The following is a 27,171-nucleotide window of genomic DNA, read 5'->3' as shown; positions in this document are numbered from 1 at the left end:
CGTTAGTTTGAACCATGCTTTTAAAAAAAAATGTTTATAATATATAGTTAATCAATGTACATCATAATTCGTGGTATACAAGCGTCGTGGGGGGAGGTTACCGAGAAGTTAATGACCAGTCCCTGAATGAAATACTATAGCTAAAATAATCATATTTCACGAGAAAACAGTTGTGGTTATTTTAGCTAGAGCAAAAATTCCCACCTTTAAAAATGTATAAGCTATTCCAAGAATAATTGGAACGATGTTGAGAATAATACTAAAAGTAGATTGGCGTCATTGTCGTCATCAGTGGTCAACAATTACTATTTGTTTAAGAAAACAAAACCGTAAAAAACAACAGGAAGGAAACAGAGATTAGATATAAACGCTACTTAAATATTCATTAGGTCCACGACAGAGTTATTATAGATGCTATACAACCATTCATTTTATTTGAAGAAATATCATGCAGTAAGAGACTGTCTTTTTCACGTGCATGACGTTACAACCCCCCTGAGGATCACTGCGCATGCGCCCACACATCTGTCTCTTTTAAAAGATATTTCAGTGGCGAACGGTGAAGACGATAGCACAACACTAATCACAGTCAGATAGAACGGATTGGAACAAAGAGAGAAGCGACAGCAACAGGTGTATCTGATTAAAAACTAGAAAGAGAAAAGACTGAATCAACGAAAGACACCAAAAGAAGGGAGGGATATACCAAGGAGAAAAAATTGTCTTAACTTAACAGAATCTCAGGTAAGTCTATATGTAGATTCTTTGAGCAACTGTATTAGACAATAGTATATAAGAACGTGGATACATACATACATACATACATACATACAGACTTACAGACATACTTACAGACTTACAGGGAGACATACACACATGCACGCAAGCACGTTTACATTCGAAAGAACATAAATTATTTCTTCTGTTTTTGAGGGGGGAGGGGAGGAGGGGTGGGGGTTGGGGATATATTAATGACGACACGTGTCGTTTTAAAACGTTGAGGTGCATAAGGTAAATCAATTAGGTAAATCAATTACTATTGAGAATAGCGTTTCTTGCATATTCCTAGGATTTGTAGTGCATAGAAGTTTCATTGATGTAAGTAAACACTGTATATTAACACTAAATGTTAATAAAAGTAATATTCTGACATTATTTATTCCAAACATATTATTCTAACATTTGTAAAAGATAAACGATGCTGATATAGTCGAAATAACGCAACGTTTTGAATGTTAAATATTGAAGCAGTAACAAGCTGTGTTAGTACGAAACTATATAGAAACCATTTATACCCGACATTATGTATGTGTTCTGACGCGGGTTTAACTGTAAAAGGTTTAAAGGGAAGCATTCACATCATGATGACTGATACATTTATCTTTAGATTCCACTGAAAAGTGAGAATTCATAATGTTTGAAAGTAAGATTAGCGATAGTTTATTCGAGAATTATTTTATCGAAAATTAAATCACCAAAAGATATTCAGATCTATCGAAAAATTGGTTTTACTTTATTCAATGAATAACATAAGTGCTCAGTTTACATAAGCTTAGGCAAACTTAAGAAGTAAAGACGTTTTTAAAAAAAAAAACTTTTAAGAAGATTTGTCTTAGGGTACATTTTGCTATTGACTATCAGTTAAGTTTGTAACTTTTAAACGAGTAAAAAGTTTGATATTTCATAAACGAAAAGTAATTTCCTCTTGTTCTGACAACAATAAAACGATTCTATATTTATTCTTTGTGATTAAAAGAGATTAATTGTTAACATAACTGGTAGAAAATTTGTAGTAGATCGATCGCCCGGATCATTATTGGATATTGGTTTATTCAAACGGCTTAACCATTTTTCTTTGCTGATGTATATCAGTGATTGATTATTTCAATCGATACCTATGGTGATTGTTTCAAAATATCAAACCGAATGAAATAATCCATTGTGGTTGCAGATGTACATTTTTCTGTGTGTTTGTGGTAACGGCTGATATAGAATATATTTCATAAAAAAAATGGTGAGATTGAAAGCATGAAATTCAATAACTGGATTATGTGAAGAAAACCAATATGATTTTCATAGCTGTTTTATAAATTAAGTCGAATTCAGTTCTATATAGTAGGGAGTGAAATTGATTCCACAAATGAGTTATTGTGTTTGGACACTTTCAAAATATAATATATATATATATATATATATATATATATATATATATTATATATATTTCGTGTAAAGTTATCCCAGCTGAAATTACTATATATTATAGATGGGTTCCGATGATTAATGGTTGCTCATAAAAATGTTCCTATCACGTCTGTTATATTATGTCATTAATTAACATGTCATTAATTAAACGAAAAGAGTTGTACACTGAGACTAATTGCTTATACAAGTTTTATCACCCTAGAGTTGTCTACACTGAGTTCGATAAATTATGGTCTTGGTATTTTTTGGGTAATTTTGGTAAGAAAAAGAGGAACAGTTTTGTATTACAATCTCTTGCAGTTTGTCCGTCCATACCTCTCGTTAGTTTATTGCTCTAATTAAGCATTGTATCAGTAACTTCTCCTAAGCAAAACATCTCTCCGTTCCGGTAACTAAGTAATTTACACATTATAAACGAAAATGATTAATCTTACTCCAGAATTTTTTGCTGGCGAGTGAAACGGTCCTCTTTATTATGGTTAACTTTTGATCAACTTATTTGCGTTTTTTTTTAAGCAAATGAACTAATTCATTAAATTTGTAGCTGCGATGGTAAAAGTAAGCAATCATTCAAATTTATTAAACGACGACTTTTGTCTCCGTCCGACAAATTCCCTGTAAGAGACGAAAAAACCTGGGGCAAAAATCGCATTGACGAAATAAATGATATTAATATGCTTGGTATTATGATGGTATGATAATATGATTATCTAGCGGTCGTGAATATTCACATCTGGCATTATTAAGTTATTAAAAATCAAACCGGTACCTTACTACACCCCCCCCCCCTCCCCCACCTTACCCTTTGGTTTGTCCTGGCATACCTATTCGAACTTGATGGGAGCAAAATCACTAAAAACCGGACACTAAAAGCATGTTATTTGCCCATGTATCTAAACACTCATAATTTAGGGGGGGGGGGGGAGGTGAGAAATCTCTTTCCTGAGAGTTTCGAAAATGATGAACAATACAAAGTGTGAACTTCATTCTCTTTTGAAGAGGAAATCTTGTCAATTTTAACTCACATAGAGTAAAATATGGTCTCTAGATTGTGAGCTAGATTTTTTTTTACGATTAATACTTCCGGGTTTAATTGTTCCGTTATATAGCGACATTTACAAGAACTGAATTCTCACTGTTTGGATGTGGGTGTGTGACAGCTTTAACGTACATAATGTACAGTAGTGTATTCATATGCTACATGCTGATTATTCATGACTATAAAGCATTAAGCTGACCTTTTTCTAAAACAATCAAAAATGGAGTAAGAATTTGGAACAAATTTACAGATATTCTTGAAATTAATTATACTTTATATACACCCTCTTGTGTTTTCTTACTGTTATATATTTGAAACAAAACTATTAATATTATGTATCTTGGGTAAAGGATATGATATAAGAACAATCGCGTGTTAGTCAGTGACGTCATTTTAACCTTCAAAAATTGCTATTTTTTTACTATAATTTCTTCGAGCGAGTACTTTCGAAATGGTATGTAACTCGATCACATGACCTAATCGAATATGGCAAATCTAAATGTCAATGACAATTAAGAATAGTTTTGAAGAAAATCCTTGTAATCTCATTTTTCTTCAAATAAAAATCAATAAACCAAAGACGGGTACGTCTCACCTGCTTCCAGTGCAGGCCTAATCAATTCTCTGAAGGGAGTCCTCATAGTTGAATGATGATCTTGAAAATTTTAAAAGAGAAAACAGAAAATCGTCTTCTCAAAGTTTAAACACCTGTTAAAATTGGAATACTAAATTCTGTACGGTTTTCTCGTTTGTTTTCTTTTCGTTCTGGTTTCAATAACTTCTATATATATATATATATATATATATATATATATATATATATATATATATATACATATATATATATATCAATAGCGTAGGTTTTTCTTCGATCTTTGAAAGAAAAATAACCATGAAATGCCCATATAAGAATGTAAACTAAGTAACATATTGAAGCATATTAATTTTCTCAATGATAATGACAATGATAAACCGAAAATCAATGTGCCGAGTGCAGTTCTTCCCTTTAACTGCTTACGTTATACGAGGGAGGAAGCAGTACAAAAGAAAGAGCTACAAGTTGTCATGGTATAGGAGGATGTTAAACGAGTATATCCTATACGTAGAACAGGCTCGGGAAGGGGGGGGGGATGGTCTTTGTTGTAAACAATTTTAGAGAGAATGAGAGATTTTCTCAAGTTTACAGTGTATAAAGAACGTAATCATTATTTTCCATTATGGCGGTCTCAAACTAATGCAAGTCGGTTTAAATTGACTTGTCGATTTGTAGATGTCCACTTAACTGGTATATATCTATTCATATTTGGTGTATGTCGACTTAGGTTGCTTACGTCCATTATAGATTAGTATATTTCGATTTAAATTCGAAAACACTGATCTAAGTTTGTCAGATGTCGATTTGTAAAGTGTCGATTTAAACTGGTATAAGTCACTAAAAGATTTTGTTGAACAAACTCGGGGAAGAGACTGCATATATATGTAACAAAGAGGAGGGGTGGGGTGGTGGTGGGATTCTCTCAAAAACAATCGAAAGTTGTAAAGATATGCAGATACTGAGCGAATAGGTCTTAGGTAAAAGATAATTGGTGGACTCTAACAGTTATTAAGCAGGGTCAAACACGGGAAGGAATTGGGGGGGGGGGGGGAGGAGACAGCCCTAATAATTATCAGAGTAATCATTTGTATGCCTTCTTAGTGCAGTGATAGGCGGCACTTTACACCAATTAACATTGGTTTCTGTTAACCAATACTTGCAATGCGAGTACACTAATATGAGTACCAGTACAAGGCTCCATTATGTTAGTACGAGTCAGGCGCGTAGCCAAGGGGGGGGGGGCGAAGGGGCAGCCGCCCCCCCTTGAGCATATTTTTATTTTTTTTTAATGTTTTTATGATATCGCTAGTATTTTCAAAAGAGAAAATGCTAAGATGCAACTTACAAGGCCTGGGAAGTGCCATTTCCAGCGATCTGGGAGGCATTTTCAGCCAATTTTTTTTTTTTGTACGCTTCGCGCCAACTTATGGTGGTGCTACGCTTAGATAGTTTGCAATGCCGAATCTACAGTTTCGCCCCTCCCTTGGCAAATTCCTGGCTACGCGTCTGGTACGAGTACATAATCATGCATGCACTAGAGTCATGTACTCAATTTCAAATAGCCCCGAGTATGAGTACAAATCCCTAAGAGCGAGTACCATTAACGTTAACTGTGCTGGCATACGAGTATACAGGTATAAGGACGCACTACACATCTGATGTTTTAATATACTCCAAGGAATTTTATGCACTTTCTAGTCGTCTTCTTGCTGAGCAAAGAATCAAGGTTGGTAGCTTCCGAAAAATAATTCTTGTCCTTGTTATTTTGTCTAAGGTAAACTTATGATGTTTGGAATGCCGTCATGTTGCAGGTTGGGATATCTGGCGTTAAGTATAGCTATTTTGGCAGAGGTTACATTGACCGAAAACTGTGTGAAAAAAATGTGACTCTTAGAAATTTCCTTTTAGTGTCAAATATCATATTTCAAGAGACAAAGAAGTGACTTGAGACTTGAGGTAAAGAATTCATGAGGGGCAGGATATGTATATAAATATATACACAACCGTAAACTCAAATTACATATTCGTAGAGCCTCTTTGCAACACAGTCACAAATACATGATTACTTCTTTTGAGGCTACATGGAGGTAAATTCAACACGACATTGACAACTGGGAGGATGGACAGAGGTTTCGGTAAACTACCGGGGGAGTTCGCTTTAAATGTAGCAATCAGCGAAAAGGAGTTGGAATCAAAACGCTATCTACGTTTTTAATGACAGCATGACAGGATAAGTTCTTCGACTCAGACTCAAATGTTCTCATATTGGCCCCCGTATCTCCACAAAAGATACTTGCAAAGTTTATCAACCGGAAGAAAGAAAAGGGGAGTGATGATACAAAATAAATAGGAAGTGTAAGATCTTTACAATTTTCTCTGTTTCTACGACAAATAAGACAATTTTTTTTTTGATATTTCAGGTATGTTGTTTAGCCAAATCATACATTCTTGAACACAGTTTGTTTTTGGTGTGGTAGGACCACCAATTCAATCAAGGCTTTGCAGTTAACTCATAATATATTCCCTTGGTCAACCAATATCACACTAGACACGATGAAATGACTAGCTAGGCATAGTTAATATATGAAACCACATTGAAATTTGTGGGACACAAAATATTATTTACTGCATTGTTGTTTCACCTTTTCCACTACTACTATAGTTTTGATTGCTTTTCTAAGGTTGAAGTTTTATACATTTAAATATTTTTTATTTATTTCTATTTTGGCATAATTTTGGGAAACAAGACTCGAATCTCTACTCCAACTCTGATTTTTATGTCTTTTAAATTTTCCGATTATTTTACAAAGAAATTCTAGTAACGATAAAAAAAAATTACAAAAAACAAACAAACTTATTTAGTATTTCAATTCTAGACTGGTTCCATAAAAAAACGAAACAGCTGTTTCCCGTTGGTTAAATGTTATTCAAAGAGAGAACGAATGAGTAAAAGAGAGAGAGAGAGAGATGGAAAGACATGCAGTACTTCCTTCAATTCAAAGAACAAAACGCCCAGACGTCAAAAACATGACAATTTGTCACAACTTGACACAAATGATACCCCTGAGGGCTAAATTATGTAAATTAAAAAGACCGCTGCCGCAGTCTTTCAAAGGGGAAATCTAAAATTAATCACTGATTAGCACTTCTATTACTCATTACATACAAATCTGTCTTCATGTATGTCAAATGAATTTCATTTCCGGAGGGTTGAACTCCGCAGAAGAAAAAATTTCAGAGTTTTCCCTCGTCGAGCATGACGATGTTAATATGCAGGCAGTACAGAACAGTCGTCACATGAGCTCACGTTTCCTCATGAATACTAATTTTGTCTCCTTTCTGAACATTTAACAGTAAAGACATCCCAAACCCTTCCTACCCCACCCTACTTTACCCACCACCCCCCATCTCCCCAACTCCATTCTTCATTGATTGCATTTTTTCATAGTTTGTTATATTCTTCGTGTAGTTCCTGTTTATTCCCAAAGCAAATAGATTTGTACTTTGTATTTCAATTCTATCTGTAGTTTTCACATGTTACAGAATTTCTACAGTGTACTTTTTGTTCAATTCAATTGTCATGTTGTGAAATTCTTTCTAACCACGGCAATTAATCTTATCATTTTTTTCTTTACCCTGTTGTAATACATTATGTAAGTGAACCCGATAGGCCTCTCAGAAAATTAATTTGCGAAACGGAAGGATTTTGATACGATTTTTCAAGGACGACAATTTTGACGGCTATCATCTATCAGACTTCGACCGTATGTAAAAAATTATTAAAAAATATTAAAAGCCAAACTCAAACCTCGGGCAAGAGACTGACTGATAGATGTGTATTGAATATGACCATTTCTGTAAAAAGGTTTCAAAATGAACCAGAAACAGAAAAAAGAACAAACTGTGGGGTAAAAATGTTTAACGACTAAATTATTTATGACTGCAAAACTTCTTACAGGAAACTTGATCAAACTTTAACGCATGTACGAGAGTGAGGCAAGAATGACCAGGAATGATGGGAATGGGGTGGCGAGGGTGGGGGTGTTGGGGGGGGGGGTGGTGGCGACAAGAAGATTACTTCCCGACCCATCCATCTTCATTTCATATCATTGTTGCATGACAATGGTACAATGATTTCAAATTTGGGTTGTAATTTGTAAGATTATGGTTTCTTTTAATGAAGTGTTCAAAACATAAGATAATACATTAGTATGACGTTGATGAATGGGGTCAAAATGTTGCATTGTAATGTTGAAATCTCATTGTTTTAAGTTTAATTGTAAACGTCATAGTTGTACTGTAGGCCTGATGCTGCCATGGCCACCTTGATTCAGAGGGCTGCTTTAAACGCAATTTTACAAACATCAATTGCATGACAATATAAAATCTACTAATTGCAAAAATGAAGCACCCATGATGGAATTGCGGTTAAAGTGTGATGGTATTGGTACGAGGGTGGAAGGGGGGGTGGGGAGTACGTGGAAAGGAAGACGTTCTTAGGGGGAAGGTGGGGGGGGGCTCAAATCGGACAACAACGCTCTTTCATAAGTGAGTTGCTTTCGGTATGAACTTCAACACAGTTGTTGTATTTACAAAGTTTTACATATTTGTTATCACCCACTATATAGCCTTTCAGATCATATCGAATTCCTACGATATTTATGTCATCGTTATTACCGGTATACCGGAAAATGAATCTTTTGGGCAATATGATCATTTTGTTTTTATATAACTTTCATCTCAGATTATAAATTTCCCTTTCCTTAAAGTCAACTTTAAAGAACTCTAGCAAAAAGAGACGTTGATGGATTACGTTTAAAGTTTTGACGCATTTTGCTTGGAATATAATCTAACGTGATTTATTCGAGCAGTATCTTAAACACGTTAAGACACACCTTGACTGCATGGAATCTTTCCTAAATCCCCTTTTTAGTAGAGTCCCGACATGTGTTTCTACTGTTTATACCCGTCTATACCTTATATATTATACCTTATTATATCTTCCCGGAGGAAGGTATGGATTTAGAGTCTACTAAGGTTACAATCTCTTTTACAAATATATCATTTATACGGTACTAAGAAATAACAAGAGAGAGAAAAGGCAACAAGAATAAATAGAAAAGTTACGAGTTTTGGTTTAAATCCGGAAGTTTATTTTTGAATGAACAAACGGTATATATGTAAATACATATGCGATATGCGTCACACATTATTACTGCTTGGCGTGGTAATCGATAACAAGTATAGTAGTGTTCTGCTTAGACTTTTATTCCTGTAATTTTGCACTTTCGACTTCAAAATATGTTACTTTTATATACGAGCATGACCTTTGATCCGGATTAGAGGTTGTGGGTTGGGATGGGTGTAGGGCGGGGATAGGCGGTCGGGGAGTCCTATAGGAAGGCTTAAATCAGAAAAAACAGAGGTCGAATGTTGAACTGCTCATCTTACTACGCTCTCGGTCGAAAAACATATGAACAAGTTATTCTTTCTGAAGTTTTCGTATACAATGCATATCATATAAGAATTAAACTCAAATTTTTCACTATACCCATTGAAGATTTTGCACCCCTCCCACACCCCCATCTCCAACCCAACTCCGATCGAACACTGTTCTTCAATACAAACAGCTAAGAACTATGCAGCGACTAGACGTTTAATGGTCCCGCAACTCTCTCGAACTATAAACAAAAACAAAAAACATTGGGATGAAAAACGTATTTCTTCTAATTTCAAAGTGCTGTTCCAACCACAAATTTCTCCTGTTAAGATCTTTGCTTCGGTTCTTTTTCTTCAGAAATCGTAAACATTTCTACTACTGCTAATTCTTCTACTACCAGGACAGTACCCTAAAAACAAATCAATGCTTCAAAGGAATTAGCCTACGACGACTTTTGGAGGAAAAAAACCCGTGAAGAATAGAAAAGAGTAGTTGAAGATTTATAGCGATGCTTGATTAAAACTCTTTATCTGTCTGAATTATACAGCCCTTGAATCTTTCTGGTAATTAATATATAAAAAAGCGGTCAATTTAGCTTCATTTTAGTAGAGTAAAGCAGGCGCTGGTATTTAATGAACTTGAAGTTGGCCTGAAAGAGAAGAAACATTAAAGAGAGGAGAATAAGGTCTCATCTCGAAGAGGGGTTTGATAGTTCAAATTAAATTGGTCGCGAATCTTAATACACTAAAACCCTCTTTTATCGATGGATATCTTGTTTTGGTTTCGAATATAGTTTGAACGAGAATTATCGAAAGAGTAATAAAACAAAATACTGAATTCAAGATAAAGAAAAATCAAAACTATTTATTGTCAATAATATATATGATAGGAAAGGAATGTATTGATGATTGTTATATTTATATTTATATGTATATTTCTTTTTCATTTTTGTTATATGTTTTATACCCAACACGCCTATTCGTCTACATGCAATTTTCTCTGACGCAAAGTGAATATCAATGGTTTCCTCTGTCCGTTCGAGACAAATTTCCGGTCTTCAAATATGAGAATTTTACGAAGTTTCTCTGTCTGGTTGAGCTTCTTTTCGTTGTTAGCATCTCCCTCAAATCACTGGAAACCATTTAAGGTTTTTTTTGTATAAAGAATGTCTCTAGTTCGTTGACTCATACAATTGATTGCCTTTCTATATTACTTACAATCATCCACAATTACAAACTGCCCTATTTCTGGACCAATCGTTATCCAAAAAGTTTAACCATTTACCTTTTCTGCTTTCTGTAATCAAGAAAAAAGGAAAGAAAAGAATTTGAAAGACAACAAAGGACTGACTTATCACTTTGAAAATGATACTACTTGTCGCCAAACATTTCCAAAATAGTTTCTGAGACATCAAATGAAAAAAAAAGAAGAAGAAGAAGATGGAGAGATGGAGAAAGAGACAGTTTGAGAGAAAGAGAGATAGAGAGAGGAGTCATTAGATACCGGGAGTATATTCCTTTTGCTAATTTTGCAATAATTTAGAGTTGTTTAGAAATTCTTTATACTGTCGTATTGTTTGTGCAATGTCGAGAGCAGACGATATACTTCTATAAATAGAGAATAGAAGTGAAAGTATTGCTTTTGTCTGAGTTCGAAGGAGTTTTGCGTTGCCTGCAACAGATTAAAAATGTCTGTTTTAGATCTCTTTGTCGTTTCATAAACAACCATTATTCTCTTTTTTTTTCTGAGTTTTTTCCCCTTCTACCAAAGATGAACGTCAAATGTGAATGAAATAGAAAAGACACTGTAAAAACAAAATGAGTTTTTTGTTTCATGTAAATAATCTTCAATAAAATGTAACAGAACAAAATAAAAGATACAAGTAATAACAATTTGACGGAAATAGCTTATCTTCGTTTATTTTCTCTCTTCCCATCTCCCCCCCCCCATTTTTGTATAGAATGCATCATTTATCCTTGAATTATATATCCATCCTAACTAAACATAATTTGCTGTTATTATCGTAACAGGATACGCTCTCTTAAAGTACGGTATTATTAAAGTTTTGCTTATTTAATAACGTTGTTTAATAACAAACAAGTGTAGCTCATTAAATTAATACGGCACATGGTTAGTAAATATTTTGCTTGGTGTGGGTGTATGCGCGCGTGTGTGTATGTGTATATCTTGTTGTGTATACAGGAGAGGTAGTCTAAAAACGTGGGTTATCTGGTGAAAACACGACAGGCTTGTTTTGATAAATAAACTTCAATGAATACAAATGAAAGGCTATGCCGAACGATTAAATGTCATTTATGTTGCAGTTGACACAGTTAAAATAAAAATATTATGTAATCTGCTCATAAAATGTACGGTACATATTTCAGTCTGTATCAGCATGTCGATGTTTGCTACGTACCAGAATTTTCACCACGCAGTGGATAGAGAGAGAGATAGCGACAACAGGGGTGGGTGGGAGTAGGTGGGCGGTATCATTGACAGGAAGTATGACGTAGTGTAAGCGATTGTTCCATTTGATCAAGGATAATCACATGCCAAGTACGTCATTTTATACGTGGAAGACCATATTGGAGTTTAAGGACGACTTGTATATGACTGAACGTACGTGGAAGCCGTGCAATTTATGAAGACTTGTGCATGTAGGACATTTGACAAATCTGTTAAAAAATGTCATAAACGGCGTAGCCAAGTCTACTTTTAGGGGTGCCACCAGCATCACTTACTGACAGAATGGGGCTCGTGTCTCTATATATCACTGTTTCATAACACACCGGTCTGTCAAATTAAATTATGCTAATAATATTCATAATTCCTACGAATCAGAATTCAATTTTAGGAAGTGTACACATTAATGATTCTTTTGGCGGGGAGATTTTTTTTTACATTTCTGATAGTCTAGTTTTAAAACATTTCACTCACATTCACTCCCCCCCCCCCAAAAAAAAAACCCGATAGTGTTGGCCTTAATTTTGCGATTAACGATTAGGATAGAGCTAAATTTTTCACCTGGAAATGGTAAACTCTCCAAACACTTTTAATAACTGAATTCTCATTCTTTGGTGGAATTAAGATTGTATATATGTAGATGAACTGTACGTTCTAACAGGGTCGGAGTGCCTTGCAGAAATAATAAATTGTCCTAGCGTATACCCTGTACTATTGCTCAAGCAGGCATACACCCGAGGCTTTTTTTTTTTTGCGTTTTTCTTCTTCTTCTTCTTAATCTCCTTCTTTTAATGATGAATCCACGTCTATTTTTACTCTTTTACGAGGCTAGGAAGCACATAAAATTTAGTGCACGGTACTTTACGTTTACAAGCTGCGTGCGGATACACACTGTATATATATAAGTATATGTATACAATGTTGACTGAAATCGTTAGTAAAGAGGATCGTGGTTCCTCCAATAGTAATCTCAACTCATGATTTAAAGTCTCTCGAAATAACCTTCTCATTTTATATGACCGGTATTTAGTTAGCTTTTTTATCTGTCTTTTCTATAAGATATCTTGTTGTTGCTTATGTTGCTCATGAAGAAGGAGAAACCTCTCTACTTTCGTTTAGACTGAGATCAATAAGTTTTCGTCAGAGCCTTGGCACGGGTGAATTAAAAGAAAGACATATGTTACTTGCAGTATTAAATTATCAGAAACAATAAGGGAACGCGACGCAAAGTAACCTTGTTAAATTGATCTCAATAGTTTCAACGATTAAGTAACACCACCTGCATTTTTGTTCTTATTCTTCTTCTTCTTTTCCTCTTTTTTTTTGCACTATGTATTTTTTGTTGTTGCATCTAATGTGTTTGACAGGTCAAGTATTAGACTACACCATCCTTAGGTTCCTATAAAGCGAGATGGCAGTTGTAAGCCATCTTGTAAAACCACACCACCGCTTCTCATCTGACAAGGGGGATGATGTTGTACAGTCTTGTGGGAATACGCGTCTCAATTGCAAAAAGTCTGGATGCATGCATATGTAATCAGAATCATTTATGGAAAATATGGCCGATGACCCCTCAGAAGAAGTTTAACGCATGCGCGTTGATTAATTTGGCATATGTCACCTGTTGTGCGACGTTCCCTATATATGTGTTAAGAAAACACATACATCTACATATATTGAAATTGATATACGTATATATTGAAAGCGTTCTTGATAAATTAGAATTAATCTATTCATGGACATGAAATCAAGAAAATGTCTGATAAATTATACATTTTTCTCAGACAATATGTCGCCCTTACATAAACAGGCTTACATATGCGTAAACATTAGGTCCCCATGGGTGCTCAAATGAGAAGCTGAGCTAACATTCCAGAGCACTGAAGATATATTACAGGAGACCGTAAAAAGTATTAAAAGATGCAGGAAGAAATACTGCGAATTTAGTCTTCCGCTATATGTTATATATCAGTTTTCGACCCTTCGCTTTAAAACTTTCCAACTCTCCTTCTAACTGATATTCTTCGAAAAGTTCAAACAGCTTTTCATTCCTGTTAACTCATTAAATTTCTTCTACGTCTTTTTATCCAGATTCCCAAACAGTCTGAGTATAAAGGCGATGCAAGAGCTTTTCGCACTCTCGAATGCCGCACGTCATACGCGTATCTCTCCTACCCCAAACCTTCACCCTCCCCTCCCTTTACCTTCCCTTCCCCGCCCCTAATCCCAGCTACAATATTTCAACAACTTTATAATTTTTACGAATTGATTAACAAGAAGAACAAACTACACAGTATAGTATCAAGTATGGTAAATACGATTGAATCATGACAATTGAACAATTAGACAAATATAGCACATTTTATGGATTTCTCATTTGCTGTGAAAACTTGACAAAACGCATGCAACTTGCTGACGCAGAAGTTACCGCAAATTTGGCATGTTGCTTAAAAGGATTCATAGAACACATTTAATCATGTTTGACATTTTGATGGAAACGCTATACTACTATAAACAGAAGCATTTTAACATTTCTTGGCTGCAAATTGTCGAAATGACATAGTTTTTCATGTAATTACTTAAAAAAAAGAAAAAGAAAAAAATGGCAAATTGTTAGATTACCAACTTTATGATAAGTGAACCTTCCTGTTTTGAGGGAGAGGGGAAAGAGGCTTGTTGAATAGATAAAATTGGATAAATGTACGGCTAAATGATAAATTGTTCACTTGTTACAGTAACGAGATATGAGAAGACATCTTAAACAGATATTCGTGGCAGAGTTGGATTCATATTTCAGGAGTTTCATAACGGTGGGGTAAAAACAGTGACGGATCCAGGGTTATCGTTTGATAGGGGTGCCCATCTTGGTTGAGAAAGTTTGATATCTTATTGTTATTGAATGTCAACTTACAAGACGTCGTTAGGCTTGTCACATAGTCTGGTCTATGTACCACATATGTACACAAACATTATAATTGAAACTGAATGCTTTGTAGACTCAATTCCATGAGAAGAATAGACGAACCACCAAACAGTGGCGGCGCCAAGGGGGGGGGGGGCTTGGGGGGCTTTAGCCCCCCACTGAAGTAGTCAGCCCCCCCATTAGCCCCCCCAACTGAAATAGGCAAAAAAAAAAAAACCTCATTGAAACAATATAGCCTACCCAAATTTTGTCAGCCATAACGCAGTGCTACAATGGTCAATGGAAATTTTGATGAATTTTTCACATGATAATAGTCAGTGACTCAGTTGTGGTGCAGGAAGCCTTGTTTAAGTGACTGATAAAAACAATTCAGAATCCAGCTTTATCCGCCAGGTGTTGATGAGTTGTTTCTCAATTATTTTAGTGATACGAAAACTGTGAATTGGTATCTTCCATTCTAATTTGACTAAAGTTACTCACAAAAAATGCATATTTTTGGAGAAATTTTCAGGTGACAAAAGCCTCGCTAAATGCCACCATTTTGCATGTAGGCCTTTCCAGGATTGGGAAAAATTTCAAAAGGGCACCCCCTCCCCTTATACCCCTCCCCCAGGACGGCGATCACTCAATCTTGTAAGCCACCCAAAAAATTGGCTCACCCCCCCCCCTTAGCCTCCCCAACTAAAAATTCCTAGCCGCCACTGCCACCAAACATCACATATAGCCTGTACCATACAACCACCAAACACGTGCTTTTACACATAGCCTGTACCATGCAACCACCAAACACGTGCTGTTACATATAGCCTGTACCATACAACCACCAAACACGTGATATTATATATAGCCTTTACCATACAACCACCAAACACGTAATATTTTATATAGCTTGCATCATGCAACCACCAATTTATATTATATCTATATATAACTTGGAAGCAGACTTTTAATTATAGAAAAAAAGGTTAATTCGTTTCATATGACACAAAGTTTTGTTATTACTGATGAACAGACTTTCACATATCCCGTCAGTACACCCCGCTATCACCCCCCCCCCTCCCGTATATCAGCTTTAGTTTATATACCAACATATTATATCACTTTAGCATAGCAACCTATATATGTCAGAAGATGAACGTTTAATTGACATGATGTACGTATATTTTACAATATGGACGTATATGTTACGTAATACAGAAAATGATTAAATGTACAACATACCACTTTACACTATAGAAATATGTTTTCGAAGACGGAAATGGCTTTTGGCATATCATCATATCTGGTGACCTTTTTGGCGTTCCATATACCTTCTGTGATTGACTTTGTAATCATCTCCTATTTTGGTCCGACTATCGTCATATAGAAATGATTACGCAAACGGATAAAACAAACGTATAAAATAGAAAAGAGATACTTCAAGGTTTTTAAGAACAATATTAAGAGGGTAAAAAAGGCAATTATTCAAATTAATATTAGTGTGATTTGTTATATCTGAAATGAGAAGATATTTGTCTAGCGTTATTATATTTTTTTTATCAATTGAGTTCTTTTCAACTTTTTCTTGCCGATTGGTTTCGTAAAATGTTTGGCCTACCTTAATTGCTTACGCTTATAATTTTGGAGAATTGCAGATTGGATCAAAAGAAGAATTTTATTGAAATATTTAAGCATTACCGTAGGCAGAATTTTTAGGCCTGCTATGTATTAGTCCAAGCATAGGAAAACTTTGAGCACTAGTTAACGTTTTTGTATAGCAGTTTCCAGTTTTCAAGATATATATACTTAGCTTTAAAGATAATGTAAATCTTTGGATTGCTCCTTTAAGGCTGAACATATGATGACGTCAGCTCCTCGGTATAGTGACTATTTTTGATGCAAGTAAATTTTTGCTATATAAATTTGAGCCTTTGGTTGAAAAATGGTAGGTGCTATGAAATTCCAGCTGTTACCTTTTATTAAATTCCGAGAATTGATTTTTGGGTTTAACTTTTTAATTATTTTTCATTTGTTTTTTTCCTTCAATAGTCACAACAGATTGATTTAAAATCTCCATTTGGAAGTGAAAAAGTTATTTTTTAGAAGGTGGCAGTGTTGTTGGAAACCAGATTCTTTGTATTTGTGACTGTTACAATATCATTCTGTACATTTCCATGGTTTAAATTAACGTATAACCGCAACGCTTTATATTAACTGGCACATGTGATTGAAACGCGTAGAGTGATATGACACAGGTCAAACGTGTACCCTAGATAACACAGTATACGCATGCGCCAATTAGTTTGTACATGCGAGATGAAACGAACATCATTCGTGAACATTCAGCTAGACTGCTTTCTACAATTATTCCACCTACATATATATATATATATATATATATATATATATATATATATATATATATATATATATATATATATATATATATATATATATATATGTATATATATATATGTATATATATATATGTATACATATGTATATATATATATATATAGATATATATACATATATATATATATATATATATATATATATATATATAATGGATAATTACAAGAAACGCCGCGGAAGATTCCGAGGCTATTCTTGTTTGTTATGATTCAAGAGCTTCAAACATATTAAATGTTATCGCTGGTGCAGGGGGGTTGGCGTTGGGGGCGGGGGGGGGGGTGGCGGAGATAAGTCCATACGTAACACGATACCAAAGACATCCGAAAATATAACTTGTATGCAATAACATGGTAATAAAGAACAAAAAATCTAAGTACCATTTATTACACTAGATCATAACATCATCATAATATGGTATCATAAAATAGGGCACTGTTTGGGGGGTGACTTATCTATGTTTGGATCATATTGAAATATGTATATACCTGTAAGGCCGGATTTATACGACCACGTAAAATAAACTGTAAAATATGGTCATGAAAAGGCCAGAAAATTTGTCAGATTTTCATCGCTAACTTATATATAAACCTGTTCACATTAGATAAGATCCGATGTTAACGAGATCAGTGCAAAGCGTATCCGATGATAGCTATATAGAGCCCCTCAACATCATCATCATCGCGATCTATCCTTGAGGTTATTTTTTACATTTGGAAATATTTGCTCCTTCTGGTGTAAGAAAAATCGATTCAAATAACAAATAATACGAATAAGTTTGTTTTTCTGGGAACGCGATGATGACGTCACTAGTTGTTTGCGGTTTCCAGACAAATAGTCTAGTCATCGCAGAGGGACGGGTAACATAGTGAACATAACAACCCTATATATATATATATATATATATATATATATATATATATATATATATATATATTTGACCCTCTTAAGTTTGAATTGAATTCAGATTGACATTTCCTTGAATCCACACATTACGACTTCGTTGTCCTAATAATCCAATGTGGTTCCATGTTAAGCTTCCGTTAAGACTTAAACGTTCACCATTGCAACTTATAATGTGGAGTTCATTTTATATTTGCAAAAGTCAATCTCATTTCTCTTGGTCGTATTGATGAGAAGCAGAGCAAAAGATGTTTCAGCTCTTGCTGGATTTCTCTATATAACAGCTAATCTGTAGACGATCGTAAAGTATGACTGTATAAGAAGTCGTAAAATGTGTTTATATTTAACCCAGAATTCTCAGTAATAACGAGTAAATATCATGTTGATTTAAAGTGACCCACAGAAAACATGGTTTACAACTCTTCATAATTTACGACCCATCAATTTCGCAGTAGAACTAGGTCAAATTTGCCCCCCTTTTTTTTGTACCTTTGGTATATTCTATGTATCTAAATATACGTATATATTACAGAAGGCCCTTTCGCGTCTTTTAGAATCCCAGAACAGCCGTTTATTTAATTGTTCATCTAAACAGGATGAGATATAGTATTCCAAAGGCACGAAACCTTTCACTTGTCATCAAGAGTAGATGGATCACAAGTCATTGATTTGTCTTTATATTTATACTTTCTGACACAAGGCCCTCTCAAACAACTCGTGCCAATTACCGTTTACCACATTAAGAGCAATTTTGATTTTTTTCTTCTTTCCCGCTACCTTTTTTCTTTTTCACCGTAAACTCTTGTCCTTGTGTGTACTTTTTCTCCGTACACAACCAAGCAACTGAATAAACAAATGGGAGACTGGCGGCGGGTAAAATGATACTCATTTATATGCAAGGTCAAGAGTATAAGAATTGTACGTGGTTCGCAAATGAAATGTTGACGTGACTTGAAATGTATGCAATAATGATATGTGGAAATGATCAAGTGACGTCAAGTGTATGCAGTAACGATGGGTGGATATGATCAAGTGACGTCAAGTGTATGCAGTAATGATGGGTGGATATGATCAAGTGACGTCAAGTGTATGCAGTGATGATACGTGGAAATGATCATTGACGTCAAATGTATGCAATGATGATGGGTGGAGATGATCAAGTGACGCCAAGTGTATGCAGTAATGATAGGTGGATATGATCAAGTGACGTCAAATGTATGCAGTGATGATGGGTGTAAATGATCAAGTGACGTCACATGTATGTAGTGATGATACGTGGATATGATCAAGTGACGTCATATGTATGCAATGATGATGGTGGAGATGATCAATGACGTCAAATGTATGCAGTGATGATACGTGGAGATGATCAAGTGACGTCAAGTGTATGCAGTAACGATGGGTGGATATGATCAAGTGATGTCACATGTATTCAGTGATGATGGGTGGATATGATCAAGTGACGTCACTTGTATGCAATGATGAAGGGTAGAAATGATCAAGTGACGTCAAGTGTATGCAATAATGATACGTGGAATTGGTACAGTCTCTTGTTTGAGGTATATAAGGTAACGTAAACTGTATGCAGTAATGATTCGTGGAAATGTAAGAAATACAAATACGTGAGAAATGATACATAGTCTCTTGTTTCAGAGCCATTGAGCATCTTTATCAAGTGTTGTCAAGTGTATAAATGCATTAACGTGTACATGACGTGTATGTGTTCAACATAAAGTGGCTTTAAGTGCATAGGCCAATGTTTGTATGATAATGATACAACGGAATGCTAAGTTGCGTGAGAGTCGCCGAGTGTCTACATCAAGTCAGCTCAAATTGTACATATGTAGTAATGATACGTGTTAATGATATCCACTTCGAATCTTATATACGTGAAACTATATACGTGGAAAAATGATGACCATCATTAACTATTTATCTACGTTTTTCTTTTGTTCAAAGGAAAAACGAAAATGCAGAAAATTTTGGTCCTCATTGTTAGTGTACTGGTCATCTTGCTGGGTTTAGCGGCAGCGACAGAAGCATTACCGTAAGTACAACACTAAAACAAAATTAAAATGTCAAATTTATTTACTTTAATTTTATTTATTGTAATTTCATTTGTAAGGCCTACTTTCAACGTTTCGGTGCGATCTGGAAGGGTAGGGGAGGTATAGGCACGGATCCAAGGCGGTGTGAGGTGAACAGCCCTACCCCCCCCCCCCCACACCTCCTTCAATTCAAGTAAATATTACCACAGCCCTTTTTGTAGACCTAACTATAGGTCATATTTATAACGTCTAAATGTGGATTTTTTTTCTGGGAGGGGGAAGAGGGGTGTAGATCCATATAAAATTACAACCAAATGAAGCAAAAATGCTATGGAGGATGAGTTCAGGCACAAAGTTACTTTTCGATATGTTGCAGATCATTACACAAAATAACAACTCACATGCAGTGCAGGTGGCATATCAATACCACTTTTTAGTTTTTGAAAAATTGCCCAACTTAACACCAGAGTATAAACGCTAGGAACTCCAAGAAGTTTTAAGATGACTTGTATTTGTATTCTAAGAAAAGAATAAAAATTCTCCCACTCCACATACCCAATTCACCCGACCCTATCCGAACCCCAGCCAACCTTATTCTCATGAAGTCAGTCCTGTGTACGCTTTCTAAAAAGGATAAAAAGTCAGATCTCTTTTATTAGTTTCGACAGTTGTATTACATAAAACCTTGGTATATACACGTTTAAACAATAGTCAATTGTTTGGTGAGCGCCTTATATTGAACATCGATACGAATACAATACAAGTGTTGTTTAGTTATTGTTGTTTTTCTGTTGTGTTGCATTCCTTGGTAGCTTTCACATATCATTGATGACGTCATGCCGACGCAACCTGATGCAATCATTCCTCTTTCACTCACTTACCAACTGACAAACACATTGACTGACATAAACGCTGACTTACTTGTGCAGTCAGAGGACAAAGTTTAAATATTGTTTTAGGATCATGATCATTAGCTATTGATATAACAGTAAATGTCGAGTATAGGTCAGCGAAAAATAGAATTCATATAATTGCATTTCTATTTCTCTAAGTAACTGAAAAGTAGCATACTTTATGATGTGCTTAGCAACGTCTCTGTAAACACTCAACTATTCCAACAACAAATATGCAAATATCATATATACTAGTCGTAAATAACTTGATTAGCTCGGTTAAGTTTTGGTCGTCTAAAATATGATTGACGTGGATCTACAGATACCAATTCCGCGAGAAGGTAAATTAGGGAGGGGGGGGGAGGGGTGTGGAGCAGGTAGGGATGGAAGGGTGTGGTTGCAATTAGTTTTATGAGGCTGTAAAGTCAAATTTGCTAGTTTATATTGCAATATAGTCCATTGATACATGTCATTACCCAGGTCATTTTAGGTAAATGGATAAAGGAAACCCGTACAGGTCGAAAGTCTATCTACCGTGAACCGCGCAAATATGAATTTGTCAAAACACGACAATATTTTAGAATACGTCTGGCAAAGAGCAGAATGAATGATGTCAAAACTCATCCTGACAATTAAACTGAAAATGGTTTTGTTTTTTCGGAATAATATTTGAATCATTTATCTTCTGAGGAAGACAAATATCCTTACAATCAAGTTGCAAATTCTAAATATAGAGAACATTGGCGCAACTAATCAAACACTCCCAATTACGTCATAGTTCAATGAAAAATCAACAGCAATTTTATTATATAAGAAAGAAAAAGCTCTTGAAGAAAGTCTGTCATGATGACGTCACGTACCATATATATTGTGATCCATTTACTGGAGTTAGAAAGGATTTATTTGGTAAAATGTTAAAATAGTTAAAATATCTAACTAACATTCAATCAACTATATCTTTAGTTAGCCTCGGGCAAGATGTAGTTTTTAACTAACAGTTTGGGATACATTTTTTCCTTCTCTCTTGTAAAGTAATATAACGTGTTACATTATCCGCCACTGGAAGACCCCTTTAATTCTTATGTTTCCCTTTTTTCTGGTTCTTTTGTAGACTTTCAGATATGACACAAGAAGAACAATATACAGATTTAGACTTACTGGATGACGTAAATGAATAGTAAGTTAATCGCTTTTAGCTAAAAAAAAAAAGTATATAGAGACGCCCGTGTATCTTTGTTTCTGATTGTCCCGATAGTACCCGCTAAAAGGGAGGCTTTGTGCAGGATTTCAATCCTGATATTGTTTCTTTAAAAACAAATCGAAAAGAAATTAGGCGATAATTATGTTTCCATATTCCAACTTTTAAAATATGATAAATCTCTGGTATTCTCTTTTAAGGATAAATTCATAATGACGCAGGTTGTATAATGAAGTCCTACATGTTTTAATTGTTATATATATATTCTATACGAACTCAAACAAACACGTTCTTTTAACTTCATGTAAATTACCCCTTGGGTGACATTTCACACCATTTATTCCTTGAAAAACATGTGTAATGCATAATAAGCATGTTATTTGAGGCCAATCATAATATTCTTTTTTTCCGTTCTTGAGTTTTGTGTTGCATCTGAGGAACTGATCTCATTGTCTGTATATTAGACTATACAATTCAGTCACTTTAATTCATGAGCCTTACATGTTTAAAGGGCCATTTCTCGGAAAAAATAAAAGTTGTGAGAAAGTACAACCTAGACAGAAGCAGTGATCTATAACATATCAAAATACGTGTTGTGCCTAAAGTCATCCGATTTAAAACCTTCATGTAACCTCATGTGACTGTCTTTAATCCAAACCATTTCATTCGAAAATTGGTATAGAAAATAATTGCTGGCAAGTAATTAATAATAAATAATATATACACCAGAAAATATTATATTTCAAAATGTCTAACTTTGGTTGTATTTCCTGAAAATATATCGATTATGGTAAAAAAAAAAATACAATTCGTCGACAATTTTACCAAACCATACTATCAGGTTAATATTCAGAATCATATTCGATTTGTAAAAACTATTTATGACAACTCGAGAAACCCTTTTCAGTTCTGTCAATGTAAAAAAAAACTTATACAAAAGCAAAAGACATTTCCTTTCGCCAAAAATATACAAAATAGGAGAGTTTAGGTCAACATTAGCTAAAAGACGATTCGTACGGTGTTCGCTTCTATTCTGTGTTCAGAGCAAACTGCTTGCTTATATTGAAATGTCATATAAATATGCTAATTCCTCTCTGCATAGTTTGCAGAAAAGATAAAATGATAGATGCCTACAGGGGGTTCACTGCTTGATCGCGAAGACAATCTATTTGCATATTATTGGGACAAATTTTGTCATTTCTTCACTGTATAGGAATTTAGAGATACTCTTATTACAGAGAGAAGAGCTAATGTTACGGAATCCTGATTATTAACCGTGACATATACCTATTTATAGGTATACGCAGGTTTTAAGTTGCAACTAATAAGGTAACCTTATTGTTTTTTGGTCACATGGTCGACAAATTTACCAATCCATAATTATGAAATGTCACAAATTTGTCATTTCTTTACTGTTTAGGAATTTAAAGATAATAATTTAGAGATATTTAGAGCTAATGTTACGGAACGTTATATCCTGATTATTAACCATGACATATACCTATATATAGGTATACGCAGGTTTTAAGTTGCAACTAATAAGGTAACCTTATTATTTTTTTGGTCACATGGTCGACAAATTTACCAATCCATAATTATGAAATGTCACAAATTTATCATTTCTTTACTGTTTAGGAATTTAGAGATACTCTTATTACACAGAGAATAGCTAATGTTACGGAACGTAATATCTTGATTATTAACCATGGCATATACCTATTTATAGGTATACGCTCGCTTTAAGCTGCCATTAATCTTTGATCTGATCATTTAATGTCGCTCTTAGTACGACGAGTATACTATTCACACACACATAATTGTGAACAGACACTCCAATCAGTAACGAACAGATCTGTGTTTGCAGTCAATCGGCTATAAATAAACGCCTGTTTGAAGATATAAGCACCCCCTCGCCGATTGTCTTCACCCAGTGGCGCAATATCCCATTTCCCGTAGTACGCTTCCCTATTAAATACTTTTCCCCCTTTGAGAAATTGGGTAAAAATGGAGGGGTGCTTATATGCAAAAGGTGCTACATTTTTCAACTTTCAAAACAATGTCTAGTTTGTACCGCATAGTATGTTATGTGCTGTGCGTTACGGCTGAACCTGCTCAAACCCCCTCCCCCTCCCCCACCCACCCTTCCCCAGATATATACGTGGTACCGCCGCTGATTTGACCAATTCAATCCATTATATTTAATCTTGAAACTATCAACAGAGAAATGTTATCCAACCAATTCGGATTTGGTATTTTCCTCCTTCTGTTCTCATCATGAACTTAATATATGCAAGCTTTACACTAGTGATATTTAGTACTCCTTATAAAAACAAAAAATTATATAAAAAAAGGCGCAGATTTTATTAGGCAGAGTTTTGCTTCTCATCATACCAAAGTGTTATGTGATTACTTACTGTAAAGTTATATAGCTTCTTTAAAAGCACGATGCAGCGATATTACCCCACAATTAATTGAAATAGATCGAAAAGTGCCCTTCCTTTGACAAGAAACTACCATTTTCTGAAACCTCTTTATTAAGCCAAGCAGCTTTAAATAACACTAAACGCACGCCATGGTTTGTATATACTAAAAGATTTAACTGTTATCTTGCTCTCTCTTCTTTTCTTCTAGTGTTAAAAGAATAAGCGATAACGACTTTGCACAGCTTAGAGGACCACATATCTCGCAATTCGCCAGAAACAAGGCTTTTCTTAACAGACAACGAAACGCCCTCGAATATGGACAGAAACGTGACGCCATGTAAGTACTCTCGTCCTGTGAGTCATTTTAATGTTTATATATATATATATATTTATATATATATATATATATATATATATATATATATATATATATATATATATATATATATATATATCGATCCTCGATCCTTCATCAAGGAGACATTTTTTTTAAGGGGGGGGGGTGTAACGATCTTAATGGTGTTCACTTCTGGTTATGCTACAGGATCGAGAGTAATAATGTACAGCTTGCGTTTTAATTGCAACTAGAGCCGTACCGCTGGTTTATTTTGAGGTACTGGAAATGAAAAGGGGATCTACAAATTAGGTCAGGTTTGATTCATATCAAGAGTAGCCAATATATATATTGAATGAGAGAGAGAGAAGTGCCGGTTAGAATCCTGGTTAAGGCTCGAAGATTTCACACTGTATGGAACTTTTCTGCTCCATATTTACAATTTCTGTTTTTGGTATTTTCTTTGTCATCAGGAGTGCAGATACAATGGACAAAAGAAATTTGTCTCAAAATGATGTTTCGCAGAGCCGCGCCGCCTACATGAACCAAATGCTCGCCTACCGTATGATGTCGCAGCTTCTCGGGGAAGCTGGTCGTCGATAAAGGGCGTTGTTACACTCTACGTTTTATCTTCCAGCATAAAAAAGAATCATATATAATTAAAAAACAATTATAATAATCATCATCATCATCAAACGATAGCAACTTCCAAGCGTAAAAATCTGAAGCAAAATATTGGCTTGGTGAATGTACTTGCTTATAAATATTTCACCTCTGTAGTACAACTGGATCATTCACATGATGCACGTGGTCTTAAGAACTAAGGTTCGCACAAAAAAAAAATAATAATCTTAGTTTTCTACCTTCCAAAATACTATGCCTCAAGATTCAAAGAGAGCTTTGCAGGGATTCCAGAGATTAAGGGTTGGATATACAGAGAAAATAGGGTGGAATTTGTCTTTACTTAGACAAATGGGAGGTATAAGGTGTTTCGTTGTGGGTAAGGCATCGGATGTCTCATGATAACAATGTCACGTGGTTGCGTCTATGAATATGGATGATAGAAGCTACCAATGGGATCCGTTTTGGTGTTACGGGGTCATTGTTGTGAGGTCGATCGGGTTTTTTGGTTCCTTACCGTTTTAACTTGTTCTTAACGTTTTATCATGGTGGTTACGTACGTGTTTATACGATTCATTTATGCTTTATTATTTATTGTTATTATTTATTGTTTGAGTTTCGTAAACAAATCCGCTCATTACTATTACTTGTGTTCTGACTACATGTATACAATTATATCCCACAGAAATACTAAAACTTGTGCAATAGCTACGGCATGGACCCCCCGGGCCCCTATCACCACACAGAGCCAATACATTCCTGCTGTGAGAAAAGTTTAACACAAGCCAAAAATGTTAGACAAAAAAATTATACTAAAAGCATTACTGTGGCTGTTTACGTATACAGTACCACCATGGAACCCTACTCCCAACCCTCCACTCCCCCTGCCCCTCCCCTCCATCACGACCATGGTTGTGACATCCCTGGAAACACAATTAATCTAAGCACGCCGTTACTCCAATTAGGTATATAGAATAACTCATAGATCCCCCTGACATCGGTAATGTTCGAATGACGATGAAATGAAGTCAGAGGTCAAATGAGAACACTTAACACGTTGTAATTCAAAAATGAGAGATACGGGGGGATGAAAACGAAGTTCATAAATGTTGAAAAGTGACATTGATAACATCTTCCATCTATGCCACTATACAAAACATAATATTATATTTTGTAAGATAATAAACAACCAATTGTGATAAGTTGACCATTTATCTATATGTGTATGCTGTGTATGCATACACAGTGTATAGCTATGTATACACATCTGTTTATGCACATAATATCGTATTCGCGTTCAGTAATTTATGTATACCGTATTAAATATAAAATATGTAGGTCTGTTTACCTCCTGTCGATTGTTAGAAATGTATTAAATTCTTGTAGCAATTCTTTCAATTTTTTTTTTTTTATTTCTTTCTTGGTTATTAGATGAACTATCTTTAGCTAAATTATTAGTTAAGATCGTGAAATATCGGGGTAGGTAAAAGTGCAATACTGTTTGTTAAAAACAAAACAACATTTAGAGCCTAAGCCATTTGTCAAGAGGGTATAAACCGTAACCCCCATCCAGAAAGACTTACTCCCCGTCTTGTCACTTATTGCCAAATTTAAGAAGTGGTGGTGTTTAAAGTAATAGCCATCCGTTTACTTTGTATCACAATGGCGACAATAAATGTAGAGTTTAATGACAGA

At 34.9% G+C, this 27,171-nt stretch overlaps 1 protein-coding gene across 2 annotated transcripts; it reads left to right on the top strand.

Moving 5' to 3' along the window:
• The first annotated feature begins 551 nt into the window (after positions 1–551).
• Positions 552–27,171, top strand: LOC139969829 (uncharacterized). 2 transcript variants are annotated; one of them, XM_071975127.1, is made up of 5 exons: positions 554–744; positions 19,919–20,006; positions 22,012–22,077; positions 24,730–24,858; positions 25,329–27,171. In XM_071975127.1, exons 2-5 carry the CDS (start codon positions 19,930–19,932, stop codon positions 25,456–25,458), a joined length of 402 nt encoding a protein of 133 aa, XP_071831228.1. In that variant the 5' UTR covers positions 554–744; positions 19,919–19,929; the 3' UTR covers positions 25,459–27,171. The 2 variants fall into 2 exon arrangements, with proteins under 2 accessions (XP_071831230.1, XP_071831228.1); XM_071975129.1 differs by lacking the exon at positions 22,012–22,077 and having other exon boundaries at positions 552–744.

This window comes from Apostichopus japonicus, chromosome 7 (assembly GCF_037975245.1).
Source record: "Apostichopus japonicus isolate 1M-3 chromosome 7, ASM3797524v1, whole genome shotgun sequence".
Lineage (NCBI taxonomy): Eukaryota > Metazoa > Echinodermata > Holothuroidea > Aspidochirotida > Stichopodidae > Apostichopus > Apostichopus japonicus.
The sequence above is the reverse complement of the archived record's forward strand: the minus strand, read 5'-3'. Positions and strand labels throughout refer to the sequence as shown.